The 22,982-nt window shown below is 40.5% G+C and overlaps 1 protein-coding gene across 5 annotated transcripts in view; it reads right to left on the bottom strand.

Moving 5' to 3' along the window:
* The window catches only part of kif6 (kinesin family member 6), a 116,859-nt gene that overhangs the window by 58,079 nt on the left and 35,798 nt on the right, over positions 1 to 22,982 (bottom strand). For all 5 annotated transcript variants that reach the window (XR_009806191.1, XR_009806192.1, XM_061895678.1 and 2 more), the window contains exons 10-11: positions 10,609 to 10,712; positions 8,839 to 8,944 (exon numbers count right to left, since the gene is read on the bottom strand). Coding sequence is in view for 3 of the 5 variants with exons in the window: in XM_061895678.1 (XP_061751662.1) it covers positions 8,839 to 8,944; positions 10,609 to 10,712 (210 nt within the window). In the remaining 2 variants the exon portion in view is untranslated. The remainder of the gene's footprint in view (positions 1 to 8,838; positions 8,945 to 10,608; positions 10,713 to 22,982) is intronic.

Genomic DNA, 22,982 nt, shown 5'->3' on the forward strand with positions numbered 1-22,982 from the left:
CGCACGGCCACTCTCCCCACCGCGCCACATATATATATAGAAATACACACACACATATATACATATATATATGCAATTTCCTGTGGTTTGACAGAATCTAATTTGATTCTGTGTCTGTTATGCGTAAAGTAGACTTAATTTGTCTATCGTTTGTCTTCACAGAGTTACCACACATGCAGGCACTCGCAGCATGAATTCAGGTCAACTTAACACCGTAGATCAAATTAGATGACAGAAAAATGAAAAAAGCCGACTATATATAAGTCTGAGTGGGAGAAAAAGAGCATTGTGTATTTGTTAGGTAGTCAAACCATGCTACCGTTTTTTCAGCAGGTGCAGTCTTATAAAATAAAGTTCAATTAGGCTTCCCGTAAAGGTGAACAAATAAGCATCGGGTCTCAGCAATACGTCTATGAAGTTGGATGGAATTGCAGAGCAAGGCATCAGACGTCCGTTTAAAATGTATCAGTTCTCAGGAAAAAAATATTGATAGTTAAGGTTACTGACAGACAATGGGCTAGTCACATTAAAGAAAAGTTAAAGTACCCATGATTGTCACACACACACACACTCAGTGTGGTGAAATATTCACTGTATTCGACCCATCACAATTGATCACCCCCTGGGAGGTGAGGGGAGCAGTGAGCAGCAGGGGTTGCTGCGCCCATGAATTTAATAGTCAAATTTGAAATGATGTGTGGTACATGTCATTTTAGCTGGTTAAATAAAGGCTGACTCAAAAAAAAAAACATGTCAAGTTTATGAAACTGCACTTCGGACACATGGAATAACTACCATTTATCTACAAATATATGTAAGTGGTGTCGGAAGTATAAGAAACATCCATTCATCCATTTTCTACCACTTGTCCCTTTTGGAGTCACAAAGGGCTGGGACCAATCCTAGCTGCAGTCAGGTGGAAGGCAGGTACACCCTGGACAAGTCGCCACCTCATCGCAGGGCCAACACAGATAGACATACAACCAATGACACTCATCCATCCATCCATCTTCTTCCGCTTATCCGAGGTCGGGTCGCGGCAATACACATTCACACTCACATTGTTGCCAATCAACCTATCTCCAGGTGCATATTTTTGGAGGTGGGAGGAAGCTGGGATAACATGCAAACTCCACACAGAATTACCTTTAACCTGGGAATCGAACACAGGACCTTCTCGCTGTACAGCACAAGCACTAACTCCTGCCTCCTGTGCTGTCATGTAAGCATACTTGCCAACCCTCCCGGATTTTCCGGGAGACTCCCGAAATTCAGCGCCTCTCCAAAAAACCTCCCGGGACAAATTTTCTCACGAAAATCTCACGAAATTCAGGCGGAGCTGGAGGCCACGCCCCCTCCAGCTTCATGAGAACCTGACTCAGCAATGTTGTGACCCTCTTAAACAGGACAATACTGCCATGTACTGTACATAGAATAAAATGTAAATATATTCTACATTTAAGTGCAGTCAAGGAACATATGCATTAGGGAGTCTGTTCTGAAGCCCAGAGTAAAGAGACGTAACTTCATCACGTCGCCTGGTTATTGATTCCAACCCAATATATTACACCGTCGACGAGCAAAATGAAGAAATACGCTTGCAAGTTCTAGAACGATCGGAAACAAGAATTTCAGTTTATCCAGGAGAGTTCGAAGGGAAAGTGGTATGTTGCCTGTAAATTTTGTAGAACAGACTTCTCAATTGAACACGGCGGCCGAACGGATATACTCAGCCATGAACGGTCAGCGAAGCACAAAGCGTCCGCAGCGCAGCATCGTTAACAACCCAGTATTATGGGCCACCTCGCAAAATGGAGACCCGATGGTGTGACTTATGCTGAGACAAAGATGGCTATGCTGATAGCAGGAAGCAACATCCCGTTCTCATTTGCGGATGTCTACAACAAATCTGTGATATATATTCCTGGATTCGGAGATCGCTCGCCAATACGCAAATGGCAGAACAAAGGTTACTCAAATAGTGAAAGGTAAGTGTTGTTGTTGGTTTTTTTGTAACCAGCAAGCACAGTACAGTTAGTAGAACAACTGTTTTTATTACTGTGTATTTGATAGGTGCCGTCGGAAATTCAACTATTTATTTTATTTATATATATAATAGAATAAATATATATAGCTAGAATTCACTGAAAGTCTAGTATTTTGTATATATATATATAAAATATATATGAAATACTCGAGTTGGTGAATTATACTCCTCCCCTCTTAACCATGCCCCCGCCCCAACCACATCCCCAACCACGCCTCAGCCCCACCCACGACCACCCCCCAACCCCCACCCCCCACCTCCCGAAATCGGAGGTCTCAAAGTTGGCAAGTATGCATGTAAGAAACAGGATTTATAAAACACCCACTAGTGATGGGCCCAGCTCCTATAGGAAAACGCTGTGGTGGTGCGCCTACCGCTTTTCGAAAGTCACGTGACCGATAATGAGCTGTTTCGGTCACGTGACTGATACGCGAACTGTGCTGCGCACCAAACTGTGTTTATAAGGAAGTGCATCTGTCAACGAGATGCTGCTGACAACAGAATCGTCGCACTTCTGTCATTGGTCATTTGTAATTTATCGTCGTCGGAGATCATTTTAGCCGTGTGGGAATATTTTGATCATATATCGTAAAAAAAGGTATTTGTGTTAATTTCCTTGTCGTTTCATCCTGTTTTCTCAAAGTTTCCACTTGATCTGTTAGTAGAGGTGTAACGGTACGTGTACTTGAACATGGAACCCTCAAGTTGCTGGCATGGCCGCTTAACCAACAGAGCCACACCACCTCTAATATTTAATGGGTGATTGTAGATTGCTTGAAGTAATATAATCAAAAGTTTAGGACCATTCTAATACTACAAAATGGCTGTTGGACATGACATAGGCCGATCCTCAGGGACCTGGGTGGGGGTTAGAATTTTCCCTAGCCCTTGCCTTGAACTTGACCTTACTGTAACTTTAGCCATCTCTCAGTTAGTGTTGCGATCTGTGACTCAGATCTTCACATGTTTATTTTTCCATCTTTGTTTCATTCTCTTCTGACCCACTTACTTCCTGTTTAGTCCGTTACCATGGTTACACATTGATTTCACCTGCTCCTCGTTTTCTACACACCTGGTTCTCCTTGATTTCTCCCTATATAAGCTTTCCTCTTTTCTTTGTTCAGTCTCGGATCCTAATTTGCCCACGCGCAACAGTGACGACTCTCGACCTGCATCTTTGTATGTATATTCTCGCTAGCTTTTACGCTAAGCCATTTGTTGATTCCAGCTCACATGCTGAGGAATTGTTTTTCTGTTTTTGGTTTGCCTTCTCTTTACAGCAGTGTTTTTGTTCCTAGCCTTTTATTATTTAATAAATCCATTTATAACTTACCTTGTTGTGTTCATCGCTTCGACGCATCCACGGAAGAACCAATCCGGCATTACAATGCCACACAAGCGTCACAGTAGGATCCGAGCATCAAAATGTTTTTCCGCGTCGAAACCACGGGAGGAACCCTTCGACTTGGGTTTGTGGTTGGAGCTCGTGGCTTGGGAGCAGGAAAGACTTGACTGTGGGCCTGAAGTCCCCTCCGAAGCCGTTCGCGCTGCCCCGAAGAGGCGGGGGGTCCAGTGGAGAGGCCCCCCGCACGGCAGTAATGTTCCAGCACCACTTATTCCTCCCCATGGACACAGCAAGTTTCACCCCGTCCAGAATTCACCCGTCATTACCGGTAATCCTGCTTGTTTTTTTTCAAATCATTCCTTAAGCTGCCATGACACTTTTTCTGACACAAGCGATGACGTCAATTGGGGAACGCCCACCGGTGACGCAACACCGGCCTCTGTTGATGACATTTTTTCAGAAGATTTTTATATTGTGGACAGTAATTCTCATTCCCAACCTTTTTTGAATATCAATAACATTCATGACAAGATACAGAATTATCAGGATATTTTTTCTTATTATTCTAGTCAACCTCAGTCACCTAGTTTTTCTCCTACACCTCCTTTAAAACCTCATTCTCCGGCCAAGTCCAAGGTGTTTCCTCCCTTTTCTAAAGGAAATTCTGGACAAATTAAAGGGGAGGAGTCGGCCCGCCTCCAAGCCTCCCACCACCCTCCCTTAAGGTCAGTCCCTGACCATAGGGAACGGGTCTGGGATCCCCGTCTGGAGGAAGGGGCTATGACCTATAGCTGTGCTACGGAGGTAGCACAGATACTACCCTCTAAACCACAGCCATCATGTAGACCTCCTCCACCTGTTTTTCCCCCGGCCAAATCTCAACGGCCTTGTAGACCTCCTCCACCTGTTTTTCCCCTGGCCAAGTCTCAACGGCCTTGTAGACCTCCTCCACCTGTTTTTCCCCCGGCCAAGTCTCAACGGCCTTGTAGACCTCCTCTACCTGATTTTCCCCCGGCCAAATCTCAACGGCCTTGTAGACCTCCTCCACCTGTTTTTCCCCCGGCCAAGTCTCAACGGCCTTGTAGACCTCCTCCACCGGTGTTCGGACTCGCGAGGTCATTACCTCCAGCACGTCCTCCACCACCGGTGTTCTGCACTGCTCCCAGTCTGGTTCTCACACCAGCACATGACTCTCGCCTGGTTTTCAAGCCAGAATTAGACTCTCGCCTGGTTTTCACACCAGAAAATGTTTCTAGCCTGGTTCTCAAGCCAGCACTAGACTCCCACCTGGTTCTCACACCAGCCTCCGACCCAGAACTGGTTCTCATACCAGTTACAGACTTTAGCCTGGAGCCCACTCCAGTACCAGCTCCAGAGCTGGAGCCTACTCCAGTACCAGCTCCACGCCGCCAAGCGCCGGTACCAGCTCCACGCCGCCAAGCGCCGGTACCAGCTCCGCGCCGCCAAGCACCGCCGACGACGGGGCTGGAGCCCACACCAGCGTCGACGACGGGGCTGGAGCCCACACCAGCGTCGACGACGGGGCTGGAGCCCACACCAGCGTCGACGACGGGGCTGGAACCTTCACCTGTGTCGACAGGGCTGGAGCCCACTCCAGTGCCAGCTCCTCGACAAGCGCCGGTACCAGCTCCACGCCGCCAAGCACTGCCGACGAAGAAGCTGGAGCCCACACCGGCGCCGACGATGAGGCTGGAGCTCACACCAGTCACGACTCCTGCGGCTCCCAGGCCGCCTCCGACGACTCCTGCGGCTCTCAGGCCGCCTCCGACGACTCCTGCGGCTCTCAGGCCGCCTCCGACGACTCCTGCGGCTCCCAGGCCGCCTCCGACGACTCCTGCGGCTGCAGCACCCGCATCATCCTCGCCAGCTGCAGCACCCGCATCATCCTCGCCAGCTGCACTCGGGCCTGCTTTGGCTGCAGTCCCCGCACCCTCGTCTGCTGCTTCCAAGCCTGCTGGGATTTCGGTGCTGAGGCGTCGTCCACCACGTCGATCACGGGCGTGGCCTCTGCGAGGTCATCCTCCTCGCCAGACACTCCCTCCTCCATGTCGGCCACGGATGTGGCCGTGCCCGGGTCGTCCGCCTCGCCGGGCACCTCATCCTGCGATGCGGCCACTAATGTGGCCTTTTCGAGGTCGCCCGCCAAAACTTTTTCGGCAGCGGCGTTCCATCCGCCGCCGCCACTTGACTTGTCCTCGGTGGATTCGGGGACACACGACTTGGCGACCCTCCACCGTGGCCTCCCTCCGCCCTCCCTTCGTTTGTGGACTCTGTTTTTGGGGAGGGGGTTCAAGTTGTTTCTTATTTGTTTTTGTTTTCTTTGAGACATCTGGAATCTGTCTTTTTGGGGGGGGGAATACTGTTGCGATCTGTGACTCAGATCTTCACATGTTTATTTTTCCATCTTTGTTTCATTCTCTTCTGACCCACTTACTTCCTGTTTAGTCCGTTACCATGGTTACACATTGATTTCACCTGCTCCTCGTTTTCTACACACCTGGTTCTCCTTGATTTCTCCCTATATAAGCTTTCCTCTTTTCTTTGTTCAGTCTCGGATCCTAATTTGCCCACGCGCAACAGTGACGACTCTCGACCTGCATCTTTGTATGTATATTCTCGCTAGCTTTTACGCTAAGCCATTTGTTGATTCCAGCTCACATGCTGAGGAATTGTTTTTCTGTTTTTGGTTTGCCTTCTCTTTACAGCAGTGTTTTTGTTCCTAGCCTTTTATTATTTAATAAATCCATTTATAACTTACCTTGTTGTGTTCATCGCTTCGACGCATCCACGGAAGAACCAATCCGGCATTACAATGCCACACAAGCGTCACAGTTAGTGTATTAAAGGGTGGGCAGATTTTAGAGAAAGCTATATACAAGGCTACTTTGAATCATGGTAATGTTTAAAAGTTGTGCCCAGATTGCAGAGTAGTACAAAGATGGCCGTATGTGAAGAAAATTTCAATTTCTTTCTGAGAATTTTTTTTTTGACTCTGGTATGTTTATTACAAAGCTTTTATTTGACACTGATTTTTTGCATTTGAATTTTTTTACATCAAATTATTATTATCAAAACAATCAGTTTATAAAAATTTACTGTAAAAAAATAAGTGTATAAAAATTCAGTGTAAAAAAATCAGTGCTGAAAAATTCAGTGTGGAAAAATTTGCTGCTTCAAAAAAAAAACTCACTTCCTGTAAAATAAGTCATGTGACACGGGTCTTGCAAAACAGCATAACAAAAGCAGTTAACTGGGCTACCTTGGCATCATACAACCTAATTAACATTTCAACGTGGCCCGGTGAATGTTTTCCAACTTTGGAAATAATTCCAATGGTTAAAAATCAACACTTTTGACTGACATATGAGTTATCAAGTGTCACGATATGCAGTTAACCTGACTGTTATACACAATGTGACCATAATATAGTGCTGGGTAATGACGCTCGATGAAATATCCCTTTGTTGTAGAATCAACAATGGCCAATGAAGGAAGTAGTCTGCAGTAGAGGCGCATCATTCATTTACTTTCAATATTCAGTGTTTTATTGTTCATAGTTAGTATTGTAAATCCCACATTATGTATTTTCATGTACATTCTATTCAGTAAAAAACTAAACAGACCACTTAAAAAACGGAATTAACTTGAGATTTTTATTACTGAATTATATGACAGACTTCTTAAAGTACATAACAATATGGAATGTGGAATTTACAATATTGACTATGAACAATAAAACACTGAATATTGAGAATAAATGAAAGTTCCTCCTTTACCTCTCAAATCACCTCCTCGTTTGACATATTATATAATCAAGCAAGAACAAAAAAAGATGCAACTAACATGACAAAAAATAAAGGCAAAAGGATAAAAAAAACATCCACATATTCTATGTAATATCACTGTTCTGCGGAACTTTCTGCAGAACTTTCAGCGTTCTGCAGAACACTGATATTACTTCATCATTATCCACCACCATCTGCTGGTCACATTGTGTATCACAATCGTTTTAACTGCATATCATGAAACATACTCCCTCGTGTGTCACATACAAAAGTGAAGATTTTAACCATTTAAATCATTTCTATAGTTTGAAAACATTGAAATGTTAATCATGTTGTATATTGCCAAAGTAGCCCAGTTTACTGCTTTTTTATGATGTTTTGAAAGACCTGTGTCACGTGACTTCAAACTTGACACCTCATTGGCTAGTTCTGAGACAGGATCGATTGCTTTAAGCTTTATTTTACCAGAAGTGAGTCTTGCATTTTGATGCAGCAAATTTTTCTACACTGAATTTGTTTCGACTGAATTAGTTTACACTGATTTTTTATACAATGGAATTTTTTACAAAGATTTTTATAGACCGATTTTTTTTACACAATTTTAAAACACAGATTTTTAAAAATGAAATTCTTTACACTCATCCATTGTCTACTGCTTATTCCCTTCAGGGTCGCTGGAGCCTGTCAGCATAATTTAATTTGATTTGAAATTCAGTTCACAAAACTAAAACTGTTAAATGGATTCAGTTTCAAAAATAGCCTTCATAATAAAGACAGAAATTAACCTCCATACTGCTGCCGTTCTGTCTGTAGCTGTTATGCCAAAAGTAGCTTTGTCTGACAGTAATTCGTCCAAAGCCATTATTTTTCTCACACTGCAATTTTATAAACATGGCCGATGTACAGTATACCCAATACTTTTTTATTGTCTACTTGACACATCACTGCGAGAACAGGGGATATTCTCCAGTCCGAACAATGTTTCCATTCACAATTACGGCAGCACAGTGACTGCACAATTCTTCTGTCAGTCTACCACTCAATCATTTTTCTTCATGGACAAAACCCATGAAATTAGAAAGGTTGTCTGAAAACACTACGGTAAGAGGGCAATCATGGTAGAGTCACATGAGGTAGTTCTTTAAATTGTCCAGGAAATGAACAGCCATTCATTGAGCAAATAGCACAAGACAAGTTCATTGTCAAATATTTTTTTTAGGTCCACAGGGACCATGTGGACAAATTCCCATGCATTCTCTACTGGGGCGGTATAGCTCGGATGGTAGAGTGGCCGTGCCAGCAACTTGAGGGTTGCAGGTTCGACTCCCGCTTCCGCCATCCTAGTCACTGCCGTTGTGTCCTTGGGCAAGACACTTTACCCACCTGCTCCCGGTGCCACCCACACTGGTTTGAATGTAACTTAGATATTGGGTATCACTATGTAAAGCGCTTTGAGTCACTAGAGAAAAGCGCTATATAAATATAATTCACTTCACTTCACTTCACTGTGTTGAGAGAGAAGGCTGGTTCAGTGTTTATCCACAAGCATGAAAACAATAATAATCCTCCACAATAGCAATGATAGCCGGATAGAGAAACAGAACAGGTGGCAACTTTTACAAACATTGTAAATATATTACCTTCAACAGGCTGAAACAGTATTGGATTTTTCTCATATCTGGTCCGACAGACAGTGATATGTCTGGACCAGGATCATGTAGAAAGGCTGTGACCAACTCCTCCAACCTAATTACAAAGACAAGAATTACAATCAGTCACAGTCAGTAATGACTCAACAGATACTAAAACAGTTGATCATTTATTTGAGAAGCGCTCTGCGCTCTCGTGTGTTTAAAGCGTGGGTCTGTTCACAGAAAATTATCAACTTGAAGTCATGCTCCAGCTTCACTGAGCCAGTCAGTTGATAAACGATGTCTGGATGACAGTCCAAACATTGACTCTCCAAATTTTGGATGCAGGCAATAGAAAGACTGGAAAAGGGATGCCCAAACGTTTTGCCTCTGTGGCCAAAGGGTCACAGGCCTAAAACAGTGATTTCAAGTGTGAAACACGGATTCCCTAAATGTGCATAATAGATTTCCTTTAATAAGTGCAGATAACAATAGTATATGACAAGTAGTTAGCCCTGTGATGAGGTGGCGACTTGTCTAGGGTGTACACCGCCTTCCGCCCGATTGTGGCTGAGATAGGCACCAGCGCCCCCCGCGACCCCAAAGGGAATAAGTGGTAGAACATGGATGGATGGATGGAAAAATTAGAAATTTTTTGAGAAACTTGAAAACTTTTCAACAAAGTACATTGTACATTAAACAGCAACAATCGAAAAATACAGCAAATCAATAGAAGAAGAAAATGTAATGTTCATGAGAATTAATAATGATACAGATTTGTTTTTAAAGGTGAATAATCGGCAAGTTGGGGAAAACTCTGAACTATAATTATTTGATACTTGTTTATATTGACAAAGCCGGCGTTTTAGACTAGAATATTGTTCAATTAAGGACACTTGTGTGCTTACCTCTTGTGTAGGGGCTAGCTCCTAGAAGCCTATGGCCTGCATCTCTGCTTTTTCCTTTCTGGACGAAATGTTGTTGTTATCTGGCTGTCCAGCTATGTAAACGCTCTGCAGGACTGCTTATATCGGATTTTATATTGTAGATTTTACATGCAAATCGTGATAATCCCATACTTTTTTTTGCTAATATTTGACCGATATGAGCTATCAATATCGGATCGGGACACCCCTAGTGAGCTTAAAAGAGGTCAATTTGAATATGTATTACATTTTGGAAGCCACTTTTTGGCAGGCCAAGCCAAACGACTCGATGGGCCAAAGTTTGCCCCCATGCAACACTTTGGGTACCCCAGAACTAGAAGGCAACCAGTCATGTGGATCTAAAGTAGACAAACAATGTGCAGTCTTTTTTTCTCTCCCAAGCATGTTGGGTGTGTAAATACAGTAACTTCCAGGTTTACATGATGGACAACGCAAAAAAACATGACAGTCTCATTTTGGTACCGTGCAACATTGGTGGCTTTTAGATCAATCAATGTTTGGATCTGTAATGCAGTTGGAAGAAAAACAAAAAACTACAAATAATTGGGATGCATTTTGTGTTTGAAAAGACTTGTTTTAAAAACTCTGGACAGCTGATGAATGGCAGTTCAAAGGTGTTATGTAAGAGCATTTTGTGGTCATCTGGAAAGAGCAATATCTATAGCCCTGAGTATACATTAAGGGAATTCAGAGAACAGTTTGCTAATCAGAATTAAGGGTAATCACACTAACAAGGGAAACAAAGTCAGTTTTGAATGTCTAGGTTCGATTGTCATGTGAGTAATATAAAGAAATCAGTGCAGACCATTAACAAGACAGATACAATACATACTTCTGGATCTCCTCTACAGCTAGCTTGTCATTTCTCTCTTCCCCCGTCAGCATGGACAGCTCCTCTTTCAAAGATTGAACCTCCTGCTTCAGGCGAGCTATTAACTGTAATATGCAGAAACAAGTAGTGAGATATTGACATAATGTACACACAGAATATAAAACTGACTGTTTTTATACATTACAATATACAACACAAAGTAAGGGCCCTGCAATGTACCCACAAATCCAGGTCATGTAACCGCTGCTAAGTGATGAGACAATCTTGTGGTTTATCAGGTTGATGTATTTTGAGGAACATTTAAGTGATTCCAGATAACTGGATGCAGCAGCAAGTAAAAGCAGGATGCCAAACATAAACCCTCTGCTTCTTGCTGTTGGCACACATTAGGAGCTTGCATATTTACTGTCTGATCATTTTTGACAAAAGAAGCTGTTATATATATACACCGGTATATATTGTTTTGTACTTTGTATATAAATAATGGAGGATCTCTTCCTCTAGAAGTTATTCTAAATAATCATTTTTGGTAGAAATTAATAGGTATCGGGTATCAAAACATCTGGGATTGATGAGTACACACTTAAGAGGAATGACTTATAGAAACCCTGTTTCCATATGAGTTGGGAAATTGTGTTAGATGTAAATATAAACGGAATACAATGATTTGCAAATCAATTTCAACCCATATTCAGTTGAATATGCTACGAAGACAACATATTTCATGTTCAAATTGATAAAAAAAATTTTTTTTGCAAATAATCATTAACTTTCGAATTTAATGCCAGCAACACGTGACAAAGAAGTTGGGAAAATTACCAATAAATACTGACAAAGTTTAAGAATGCCCAATGCCGTGATTGGGTATAAAAACAGCTTCCCAAAAAATGCTCAGTCTTTCACAAGAGAGGATGGGGCGAGGTACACCCCTTTGTCCACAACTGTGTGAGCAAATAGTCAAACAGTTTAAGAACAACGTTTCTCAAAGTGCAATTGCAAGAAATTTAGGGATTTCAACATCTATGGTCCATAATATCATCAAAAGGTTCGGAGACTCTGGAGAAATCACTCCATATAAGCGGCATGGCCGGAAACCAACATTGAATGACTGTGACCTTCGATCCCTCAGATGACACTGTATCAAAAACCGAAATCAATCTCTAAAGGATATCACCAAATGGGCTCAGGAACACTTTAGAAAACCACTGTCACTAAATACAGGTTGTCGCTACATCTGTAAGTGCAAGTTAAAGCTCTACCATGCAAAGCGAAAGCCATTTATCAACAACATCCAGAAACGCTGTCGGCTTCTCTGGGCCCGAGATCATCTAAGATGGACTGATGCAAAGTGGAAAAGTGTTCTGTGGTCTGACTAGTCCACATTTGAAATTGTTTTTGGAAATATTCGACATCGTGTCCTGCTTATTTCAGCAAGACAATGCCAAGCCACATTCAGCACGTGTTACAACAGCGCGGCTTCGTAAAAAAAGGGTGCGGGTACTTTCCTGGCCTGCCTGCAGTCCAGACCTGTCTGACATCAAAAATGTGTGGCACATTATGAAGCGTAAAATACGACTGAATTTCTACATAAAACAAGAATGGGAAAGAATTTCACTTTCAAAGCTTTAACAATTAGTTTCCAATTCAGTTCCCAAACGTTTATTGAGTATTGTTAAAAGAAAAGGCGATGTAACACAGTGATGAACATGCCCTTTCCCAACTACTTTGTCACGTGTTGCAGCCACGAAATTCGAAGTTAATCATTATTTGCAAAAAAAAAAAAAGTTTATGAGTTTGAACATCCTGCGATGAGGTGGCGACTTGTCCAGGGTGTAGACCGCCTCCGGCCCGATTGTAGCTGAGATATGCACCAGCGCCCCCCACGACCCTAAAGGGAATAAGCGGTAAAAAATGGATGGATGGATGGAGTTTGAACATCAAATATCTTGTCTTTGTAGTGCAATCAATTGAATATGGGTTGAAAAGGATTTGCAAATCATTGTATTCCGTTTAATTTTACATACAACACAATTTCCCAACTCACATGGAAACGGGGTTTGTATTTGACACTGGTGAATCAAATCGCACCATTGTAAAACCTTGCTCAACAATTGGTCGTCAATGCAAGTTAATTACAATAAGAGTTGCTGCCTTGTAGATGCCATCCTTTTCTACCGCTTGTCCCTGTCGGGGTCGCTTGGGGTGCTGGAGCCTATCCCAGCTGCATTTGAGCGGAAGGCGGGATACACCCTGCTGAAGCTGGTTGTAAACAGTTTTTTAATACTCTAGATCGGAAAACAAATGTTTAATGAAATACTACTATTTTGCAGAAATGGAATTTACCAAACTGAGGCCTGGAACCGATTAACACAGACAAAAAACTATTTACTGTACATTTACTCCTAAATATCTTTAACAACATACTTCTTGTATTGAGTACAGTCGATATAAAAACAGTATATTTTTTAATATAATGAAACAATTGGTGGAAGCATAACCCATTTAGGGAGGAGACATTACAAAACAAAACACAGTATAGCACAGTACTTTTTATCGATTGTTCCCCCTACCCTCAGTTTGTCTTGCAATGGCAATATTTTAAACCAACTCTATGTAGAAAAACAGAATAGTTCAGATTCATTTTTCTAAAGATGTCTTCCATTTATGTTGACGCTTGCTGCTTAAGAGCTCAATTATAAAAACCCTGGGGAACAAAGAGCTTTACAAAAAGCCAACAGTAACAGGATGTTAGACCGAGGAGATTTCCACAAGGATACCGTAAAGGATTATGTGTGAACTAGTTTGGATGCAAACATTAAATTTAAAAACAAATCCCTAGTTTGTGATAAAGTTAATTGGCTGGAACCAATTCTTTGAATAATCTAAAGTTCATTACAACCAACCTCTTTGGACAAACTCAAGACTTGCTCAAGACAAGGAAGCCTGCACTGTGGTTTTGGGCATGTGCCATTAGGCTGAATGAACAGTCATCCCTATTCTGTCTATACAGTATATCTTTAACAGCAAATACCATAGCTAACCATGACAGTCCAGGGCTGCACCCTTTAACTCTTTTTGGAACGTGTGGTCTGATGTTACACTCCCAGCTGCATCCTCAAAGGCTGACCACTACTGGTAGGTCAGCACAATCAGCGGTAGTCTATTTCAGCAAGCAGAGCCCACATTGGTACCACAGATTCATGGCAGGATTTCAAATAGTTAGAAAAATAACTTTACTAAGAACGTGTGACTGATGATGTCAGCAGAGTCTATAGCAACATTTCCAAGACAAATGAAGAACATTTGTTATGTTTAGTTCTAGGTTGAACCCCAGGATGCAGAGAAGATGTGTTGTACTCAAAAAAATGTCTTTATATAATAATTGTGCAAACATACACAAACACACACGTCCAGTTGTATGCCTAGTACACCCACAAGGAGAGACCAAGGAGAAGAAGGAAGAACAAAAGTGCACTGGCAAATACCACAAGGCTTGGACTTGTGAAGTATAAAAACAAGGAAAAAGTAAGTGAGTAAGTAACATTTATTTATATAGCACCCTTCACCGACAAAACGCAAAACTGTGCTTCACAACACAGGTAAAATATCATAAAGTCACATCGTATAAAAGGTGAATATAAATAAACACAATAATAAAAATTATAAAAAGACAATATGAAATAGTATAAAAACACAATATAAGATACAACATAAAAATCATGGCAGCCCAAAATTAACTAATTTAAAGGGAAACTGCCCTTTTTTTTTAATTTTGCATATCTTTTACAATCAATATGAAAGACATGACAACAGATGGAGATTTTTTTTGATGCATTCTAATTATTAAACGCAACTAAATGTCAGCTTAAAGCGGAGCCAATGGGAGCTCCACTATTCCACCCATAAAATCCGATAAGTAACCATTCCAAAAGCGCAAACAAAACTCAATTTACATTTTGGGACTTAAACAATAACTAGTGATATTGTTATTTTAAGCGCTAACACAGACAAACTATTATTTATAGTGGCAAGGTCCTACGTACCTGTAAGTTTATTGTAGATCGTAAATCATGCCTCTCACCTAAAAAGAAAATGGCTCAGGATATAATCCGACAAGTTGGGACACTTTCATGGTCATTTAGGACCTGGAACTGGCAAGAATAACATGAAAAGCGCTTGTTCCACTCCACCTCAACACCCTGTTTCTTTGCGAGGATTATGAGAAATGTCTCACCTAAGTGGGAATATATGAACATCCCAGCAGATGGTATCCTACTGACAGCAGACCGTGTATAGTAAGTGATGTTTTATTATGTGTGTTGGCTCTCATGAAGTCTGCAGTGAGCAGCAATCAGTAATGAAGAAAAAAACTAAAACATTGTGATGCGTTTTTTAAATTAGTGCGCTGCGTATGCTTGAAATGATCAAAATACGTAAATATTAAATGTTATTATAAATGTGCCTGTTACTACATTATATGTATACTTAAATTATGTGTAAAAAAAACACTAACGGAAGTGTTTAGATGTTTTTTAGGAGCTCTATAGGCAGAATTGAACCGCTCCAATAGGCTCTATCATAAGCAGACTTTTGATCGCATTCATTTCATATTTAAAATGCATTAAAAAAAATCGATAGGCAAAATTCCCCAAAAAGTGCATTTCCCCTTTGAAACCAAAACAAATAAATGAGTCTTAAGTTTGCTTTTGAAGGTGTCAACATAGTCAACTAAGCGCAATGAGATTGGAAGATTGTTCCAAAGCATGGGAGATGCAGCCTGGGAGGATCGGTCAACTTTAGTCTGAAAACGAGTGCATGGGACCTTCAGCAGATTCTGAGCCACAGACTTAGGAGCTCGAGCAAAGATGTAAGGCTGGATGAGATCACTGATGTATGACAAAGAAAAGCTCTGAAGGCTAGAACCAGAATTTTAAACGTGATCTTAAGACACTGGCAGCCAATTAAATTATTTTAGAATAGGGGATATGTGGGTGCTCCTATTGGTACGAGTAAGAATTCTTGCTGAAGAGTTTTGCACTAATTGCAGTCAAGAGAGCTCCTTCTTGTTTAGACATGAAACTAAACTTTTACTGTAGTCCAAACTCAAAGACACAAAAGCATGAATGATAAGCTCCAAATCATTCTGTGACACAATTTTCCCAAGTTTACACATTTTCAATAATTAAAAAGCAGTTCATTGTCAGCTGCTTACAGTGCTGCACTAAGGACAGGTCTTTGTCAAAGATAACTCCCAAGTTTCTAAGGCTTGGCTGAGCAGACTGGCTTAAGCCACCCAAATTCAGTACTGTTTAATGCCTGGAATTGAGTAATCAGGTGCAATAACGATTGTCAGGGACACAGTTGCGGCGAAGGAAGGGGGACAGTTGCAGAGATACGTATTTTCAAACTTTTTTTTGGCGATATACATCCATCTTCTTCTTCACAGTGTTCCTGATACCCGACCATTTTTTTAACCTGTGTGCTGTTTTCTGTAGCACAAGAAAGAAACACCTCATTGGGCAGTACTTGTCGTTCTCAGTCACATGGCTACTTTCAAAATGAATTTGCAAATTTATAAGGGAGCTTGGCCTGGGCGTGCCTAGCCACACAGACATCGGTGGTCCATTCCAAGTAGATTGCGATGTAACAAAGAAATGTTCTTGGATTCGTGCGTGTGAACACTTTCATACATCTGAATTTTTACTGCCGTATGCCATTTTCTGGATTAGATCCGACGTCTATATTTAGTAGGAAAGCCAAGCAACTCTCTGAAAATGAGGCCCCAGATATGCTGTCTTAGACCTTATTTGGTTAGCTGTAACACTAAAGGTACACCTAGATAAATATGAGAACCATGTAGAACTCACCCTGACAGTTGATCCCTCGGTCTTCTCAAAAGCCGAGGACAGATCCAAGAGAACCAGAGCAGTGAATTTACCGGAATTAGCAAACATTACTGTATAATGTCACTGAAACACTTTCAATAAGGCTGTTTCCCTTGAGTGTTGCTTACTGAAGCGGGACTGAAATCACTCATGGATATTATTTTGATCCAGAAAAAATGTCAGCTGTCCACAGACCACCTTCTCAAAAAACTTAGACAGGAAGGGGAGCTTAGAAATAGGCCTAAATTATTGAGATCCGTCATGTCTAATCGTGCTCTTTTTAGTAATGGCTTCACTTATGGCATGTTTGAAAACATTGGGAAACACACCAGTGGACAAAGGGAGGTTAATCATGTTGGTAACACATAGGCCAATTTACTCAAACACTTTTCGGATGAGCCTACTACAGGGAATGATATCAGATCAACAGGAGGAAGACTTCATCTTGGTCGCCAGTGCCAAAAGCTCAGCCAACGGCATAGTCCAATGAGGACCACATGCATGCTTGAGACTGTCTCAAAGACAGCATGGGTACAACACGGAAGGGGCATGATTGAATTTGTTAGTGATACATTTAAAAAAGGCATTGCTGATACCTTCACAAAAAACAGGGGTAGCTGGACCAGCAGGACATACAAGAGAACTTATGGTGTGAAACAACATTTTGGGATTTTTCTTATTCAATGCTACTAGCTGACAGATAGTCAGACCTGGCATTTTTAACCATCACATTATATGACAATCCCTGAGATAGAGCCTTTGCACCTCCAGGTTAGTGGATTTCCCCGGGCATTCAGTTTTTCGACATAGTCCTTTAAATCTTGGGATATCTTAATTCCTCAAGGGTACACTTTTTTTCTGTATAGACAAGTTGGGTTTAATCGGAGGCACCTGATCCAGAATTGTTACACAGTGATTGTTAAAACAGTGAATGAGTTTGTCCACATTGTGAGAGTTCATAACTAAAAGAGGATCAAACAATTTAGAAATTCTATCTGCAGTAGTTGCAGTGATAACACGCCTCTGAAACCTACAGTAACTCCTTAAGGCTTGGGCTCAGAACTGAAGTGCAGATCACACAAACAAGAATATGATTACTCATATGGACAGAAAAAAACAGACGAATCCACGAGGCAAGAATTTAGACAGAATCCAGTTGTCAAATTATGCAAAGCATAAGCACCGGGTTCAAAAAGAGGTCAAACTCCTAGTCAACTGGTAGGGAGATAAGGGATAAGCTCCACCATAGCAAACAATCCAACATCTTCACATTAAGTAGGGTGCTGATTGGAGATGGGAAGCAGGTGTGACTTGTGGTGCCATTCATCACCAGTGACTAGGTGATATATATAAAGATCAAAAGCAGTAGACAACAAGCAACAAGTGACAACATTCCTATTATGTGGAAATGACAAACATGTTACAAACTGAAAAAAAATTCCACAATTCAGTCAACAGCATTTTTTTACAAACAAACTATTCTTTGCAGAAAACCACCCGCAGTAAGCTCTCCTGTATAACCACAGCCTGGAGTTTAAATTCACATCAATTACGTGGTTTGCCACACACAAACATGCTGAAATTATGGGGCCCAGTTTTATGAAGGAAACAAGGGCATGTTTCCCACTACATCTAAACACAGGCTTATGTTTACCCACAACAAAATTATAACATATGGATGTGGATAGAATTCAGGGGTCACTTCACTGCAACACGGCATTAAAATTTAAAAAAAGAAAAAGGCTAATTATCCCAAGGTGCTTAAGGGGTGTCAGTGACGTCAAACATCCCCAAGGATGTATATTCCCCCTAAACATTTGAATGCAATAATGAGTTTGTTTATGCAAATATGAGCAGTATTCTCAAGTACAATATTGTGTGCAGCTGAGGGAAAGTGAGTCAGTCACTCTGAATTGTATTTTTGGACACTTTAAGCTTTAATATATCATTTGAGATAAACTCAATTGACTATAATATACTGTACTAATGTTTTTTTACATCTTCGGGCAAAATATTTTATCGTTGAGGACCTGGTTGCATCTAGGAAGAAACAAGACTAAATTGCTGTAGGGTTGGGACAACCCTTTTGCGTTCTTGAGAAAACCATTCCTAAGCAGACGTCAAAGCATCCTTCCACACAATATTCACTTTACCACGCGAACTGAATCAAGCAGGTTGTTCTGATTGATTTCCTATTAATCACTTTCCATTCCTTCAAACAAACTCCTCAACACATTTCTTTTAAGATATGCAGATAGCCATACTTGCCAACCCTCCCGGATTTTCCGGGAGACTCCCGAAATTCAGCGCCTCTCCCGAAAATCTGCCCGAAATGCAGGCGGAGCTGGAGGCCACGCCCCCTCTAGCTCCATGCAGACCTGAGTGAGGACAGCCTGTTTTAACATCCGCTTTCCCACATTATAAACAGCGCGTCTGCCTAATGGCGTTATAACTGTAGAATGATCGAGAGCGAGTTCTTGGTTTCTTATGTGGGTTTATTGTTAGGCAGTTTCATTAACATCCTCCCAGCGCGGTAACAACACACACCAACAGCAGTCACGTTTTCGTCTAGCGTAAAGTAGTTTGTCTGCCGTAAACAGCAATGTTTACGGCAACCTACTGTACATGCATATGTGACAATAACATCTACGGCTTTTAGAGAGTGCAGTGCACAACTGCGCACACAACAAGGAGACAAAGCAGAAGAACGAGGAAGATACAGCCGTGGTGAAGATCTTCCACAGGAAGCAAAGATTGACCAATATGCTGCATTCCCAATGTCCATTTATTTCATTTGGCTTTTTTTTAATGTGGTGGTGTAGATAGATAGATAGATAGATAGATAGATAGATAGATGGATAGATGGATAGATGGATAGATGGATAGATGGATAGATGGATAGATGGATAGATGGATAGATAGATAGATAGATAGATAGATAGATAGATAGATAGATAGATAGATAGATAGATAGATTCCCTCTTGGAGTTTCCTCAGGAACATTTAAATTCTAGCAGCATTGTACAAAATTGACATCGAATTTAAAAAATAAATAACGGGGGTTTAAATGGGAAAAAAATAAATAAATATTACAATAAGAATAAAAAAAAAAAGCGACATAAGAATAAAAATATAACAGTAAAAATAACAATATAACAAGAAAAACTAGGCAGCAGTGACTATGATATGAAAAAATGTGCCTTTTACATCAGAAATTATTAAATAAATCAAATAAGTATGTCTTGAGTTACATGTAAATGTTGCTACTATGTACGTTCATGATATGGTCTCTCTCATTTCAGAAAGAAACAAGCCAGTATTAGAGACTTGGTCCAAAGGAAGGTGTGCACACCAAAGCAAGTGGCTCCATTGACTGATGCTATCCTGAATATGTTGCTAACTGACATGAGGCGACTATCAATGGTGGAGGATGACAGTTTCAGAAAAAATGTTTACGTCCTCAACCCTGGTTACACTCTTCCCTCGGGGACCCATTTTACGAAACTGATGGAGAGGAAGTATGAGCAGACATTTCAAACTGTGTAAACTGACATTAAAGCCACCCAGAGCAAAATTGTTCTGACCACAGATGTGTGGACAAGTGTAGCCACGGAAGCCTACCTCGGCAATACATGCCACTACATTGGAGACAAATGGAAAATGAAGTCAATCAGCCTTATGACCATGCCAGTAGAGGAAAGACATTCAGCATCCAACATTGCAGAATGGTTGGAATAGGTGGTAGGCAGGTTTGAAATTTTCCTAAGCAAAATTATTGCTATTGTGCATGATAATTGTGCACTTTCTAAAAAAAAACATTTTTCTAACACTTGCCTTGTTATTGTTATTTTTGGCAAGTTGAAAGGACATGGTGCCAGTATGCGTTTTTTTTTAAATAAAGTATTGGAAAGGATAGAAATGTAGTTTGTCTTTTTTATCCGTTTATTAATTGATTAATCGATAATAATTGACAGCCCTAATATACATATATATATAAACATAAATATATACACATATATATAAACATATATATATATACATATATATATATATTTATATTTATACACAAATATATACAGTATATATATATATACACATACACATAAATACATATACCTACACATACATACATATACATGTATATACATATATACACATTATATATACATATACATATATATACATATATATGTATGTATATATATGTATATATGTATATATATATATATATATATATATATATATATATATATATATATATATATATATATATATATATATATATATATATATATATATATATATATACATATATATATATATACAATCAAGAAAATAAGTATTTGAACACCCTGCTATTTTGCAAGTTCTTCCACTTTAAAATCATGGAGGGGTCTGAAATTTTCACGGTAGGTGCATGTCCACTGTATGATAGATAACCTAAAAAGAAAAATTTAGAAATCACAATCGATGATTTTTTAACAATTTATTCGTGTGATACAGCTGAAAATAAGTATTTGAACACCTGACTATCAGCTCGAATTCTGACCCTCAAAGACCTGTTAGTCCGCCTTTAAAAGTCCTCCTCCACTCTACTGTATTATCCTGAATCAGATGCACCTGTGTGAGGTCGTTAGCTGCATAAAGACACCTATCCACCCCATAAAATCAGTAAGACCCAAACATTCAGCATGGCTAAGAGCAAAGAGCTGTCCAAAGACGCCAGAGACAAAATTGTACAAGTCCAAAAGGATGGAAAGGGCTACGGAGAAATTGCCAAGCAGCTTGGTGAAAAAAGTTCCACTGTTGAGCAATCATTAGAAAATGGAAGAAGCTAAACATGACGGTCAATCTCAAACGGAGTGGAGCCCCATGCAAGATATCACCTGGTGGGGTCTCAAAGATGCTAAGAAAGGTGAGGAATTAGCTCAGGACTACACGGCAGGACTTGGTCAATGACCTGACAAGAGCTGGGACCACCGTTTCCATGGTCACCGTTGGTAATACACTAAGACGTCATGGTTTAAAATCATACATGGCACGGAAGGTTCCCCTGCTTAAACCAGCACATGTTAAGGTCTGTCTTAAGTTTCCCAATGACCATTTGGATGATCCAGAGGAGTCATGGGAGAAAGTTTTGTAGACAGATGAGACCAAAATTGACCTCTTTGGTCATAATTCCACTATGTGTGTTTGGAGGAAGAAGAATGATGCGTACCATCTCAAGAACACCATCCCTACTGTGAGCCATCATGCTTTGGGGGTGTTTTTCTGCTCATGGGACAGGACGACTGTACTGTTTTAAGGAGAGGATGACTGCAGCCATGTATTGTGAGATTTTGGCCAAAAACCTCCTTCCCACAGTCAGATCATTGAAGATGAGTCGTGGCTGGATCTTCCAACATGACAATTACCCAAAGCACACAGCTAGGAAAACCAAGAAGTGGCTTCGTAAGAACCATATCAAGGTTCTGGAGTGGCCAAGCCAGTCTCCAGACCTAAATCCATATTGACATGTGGTCGGGAACCATATTCGCTTCACCGCTCTGTTCCATAGTAAAGCTTCATCTTCGGTAATGTAAACAAGGAAAACACCGGCTGTGTTTGTGTTGCTAAAGGCAGCTGCAATACACAGCTTCCCTCCTACATCTTTCTTCTTTGACTTCTCCATTATTAATTGAACAAATTGCAAAAGATTCAGCAACACAGTGTCCAGAATACTGTGTTACTATGCGATGAAAAGGGACAACTTTTACACGTGAGTGGTGCTGGAAGAACATGTCCGCTACAACCGGTGACGTCACACGCACGCGTCATCATACGTGTCATCATTTTGCGACGTTTTCAACAGGGTAATTCGCGGAAAATTTAAAATTGCAATTTAGTAAACTAAACCGGTCGTATTCGCATGTGTTCCAATGTTAATATTTCATTATTGATGTATAAACTATCCGACTGTGTGGTCGGTTGTAGTGGGTTTCAGCAGGCCTTTAATAAAATAGAGAAGATAGCAATAATCAAATATGTAATACAATTATTATCATTATAATGTTATTATTAATAATGTCTCTCAATGCCTTAACACAATTATACAACTAATATTCCCTCCTCAAAATACTACTACTGATATCTATTGTCTATGAACTAAACACATATTTATTGCAGCAGGTAATCTTAGAGCACTGTTAAAATGGTACAAATGTACCAAATTTCACCTTGTAACTTTTTTAATCGTATAAAGGTATACAGTTGGCCTCCTAAAGATCAATGTTAAAATGTTGAGAAAATATTCTTAAAAAATTTACTTTTCGTAAAACAAAAGTTTACTCTTAACATGGAACTGTATGAGATTGCATCATATTACGTCCAATCGGATTGGATCCAATCCCTACGAATCAAATTTTAAAACGTCCATCCATCCATCATTCCAATTTCTACCGTTTGTACTGTTTCTAAATCTTATTATGTATCTAGGTATGTGTGTAACCT

This window comes from Nerophis ophidion, linkage group LG03 (genome assembly GCF_033978795.1).
Source record: "Nerophis ophidion isolate RoL-2023_Sa linkage group LG03, RoL_Noph_v1.0, whole genome shotgun sequence".
Lineage (NCBI taxonomy): Eukaryota > Metazoa > Chordata > Actinopteri > Syngnathiformes > Syngnathidae > Nerophis > Nerophis ophidion.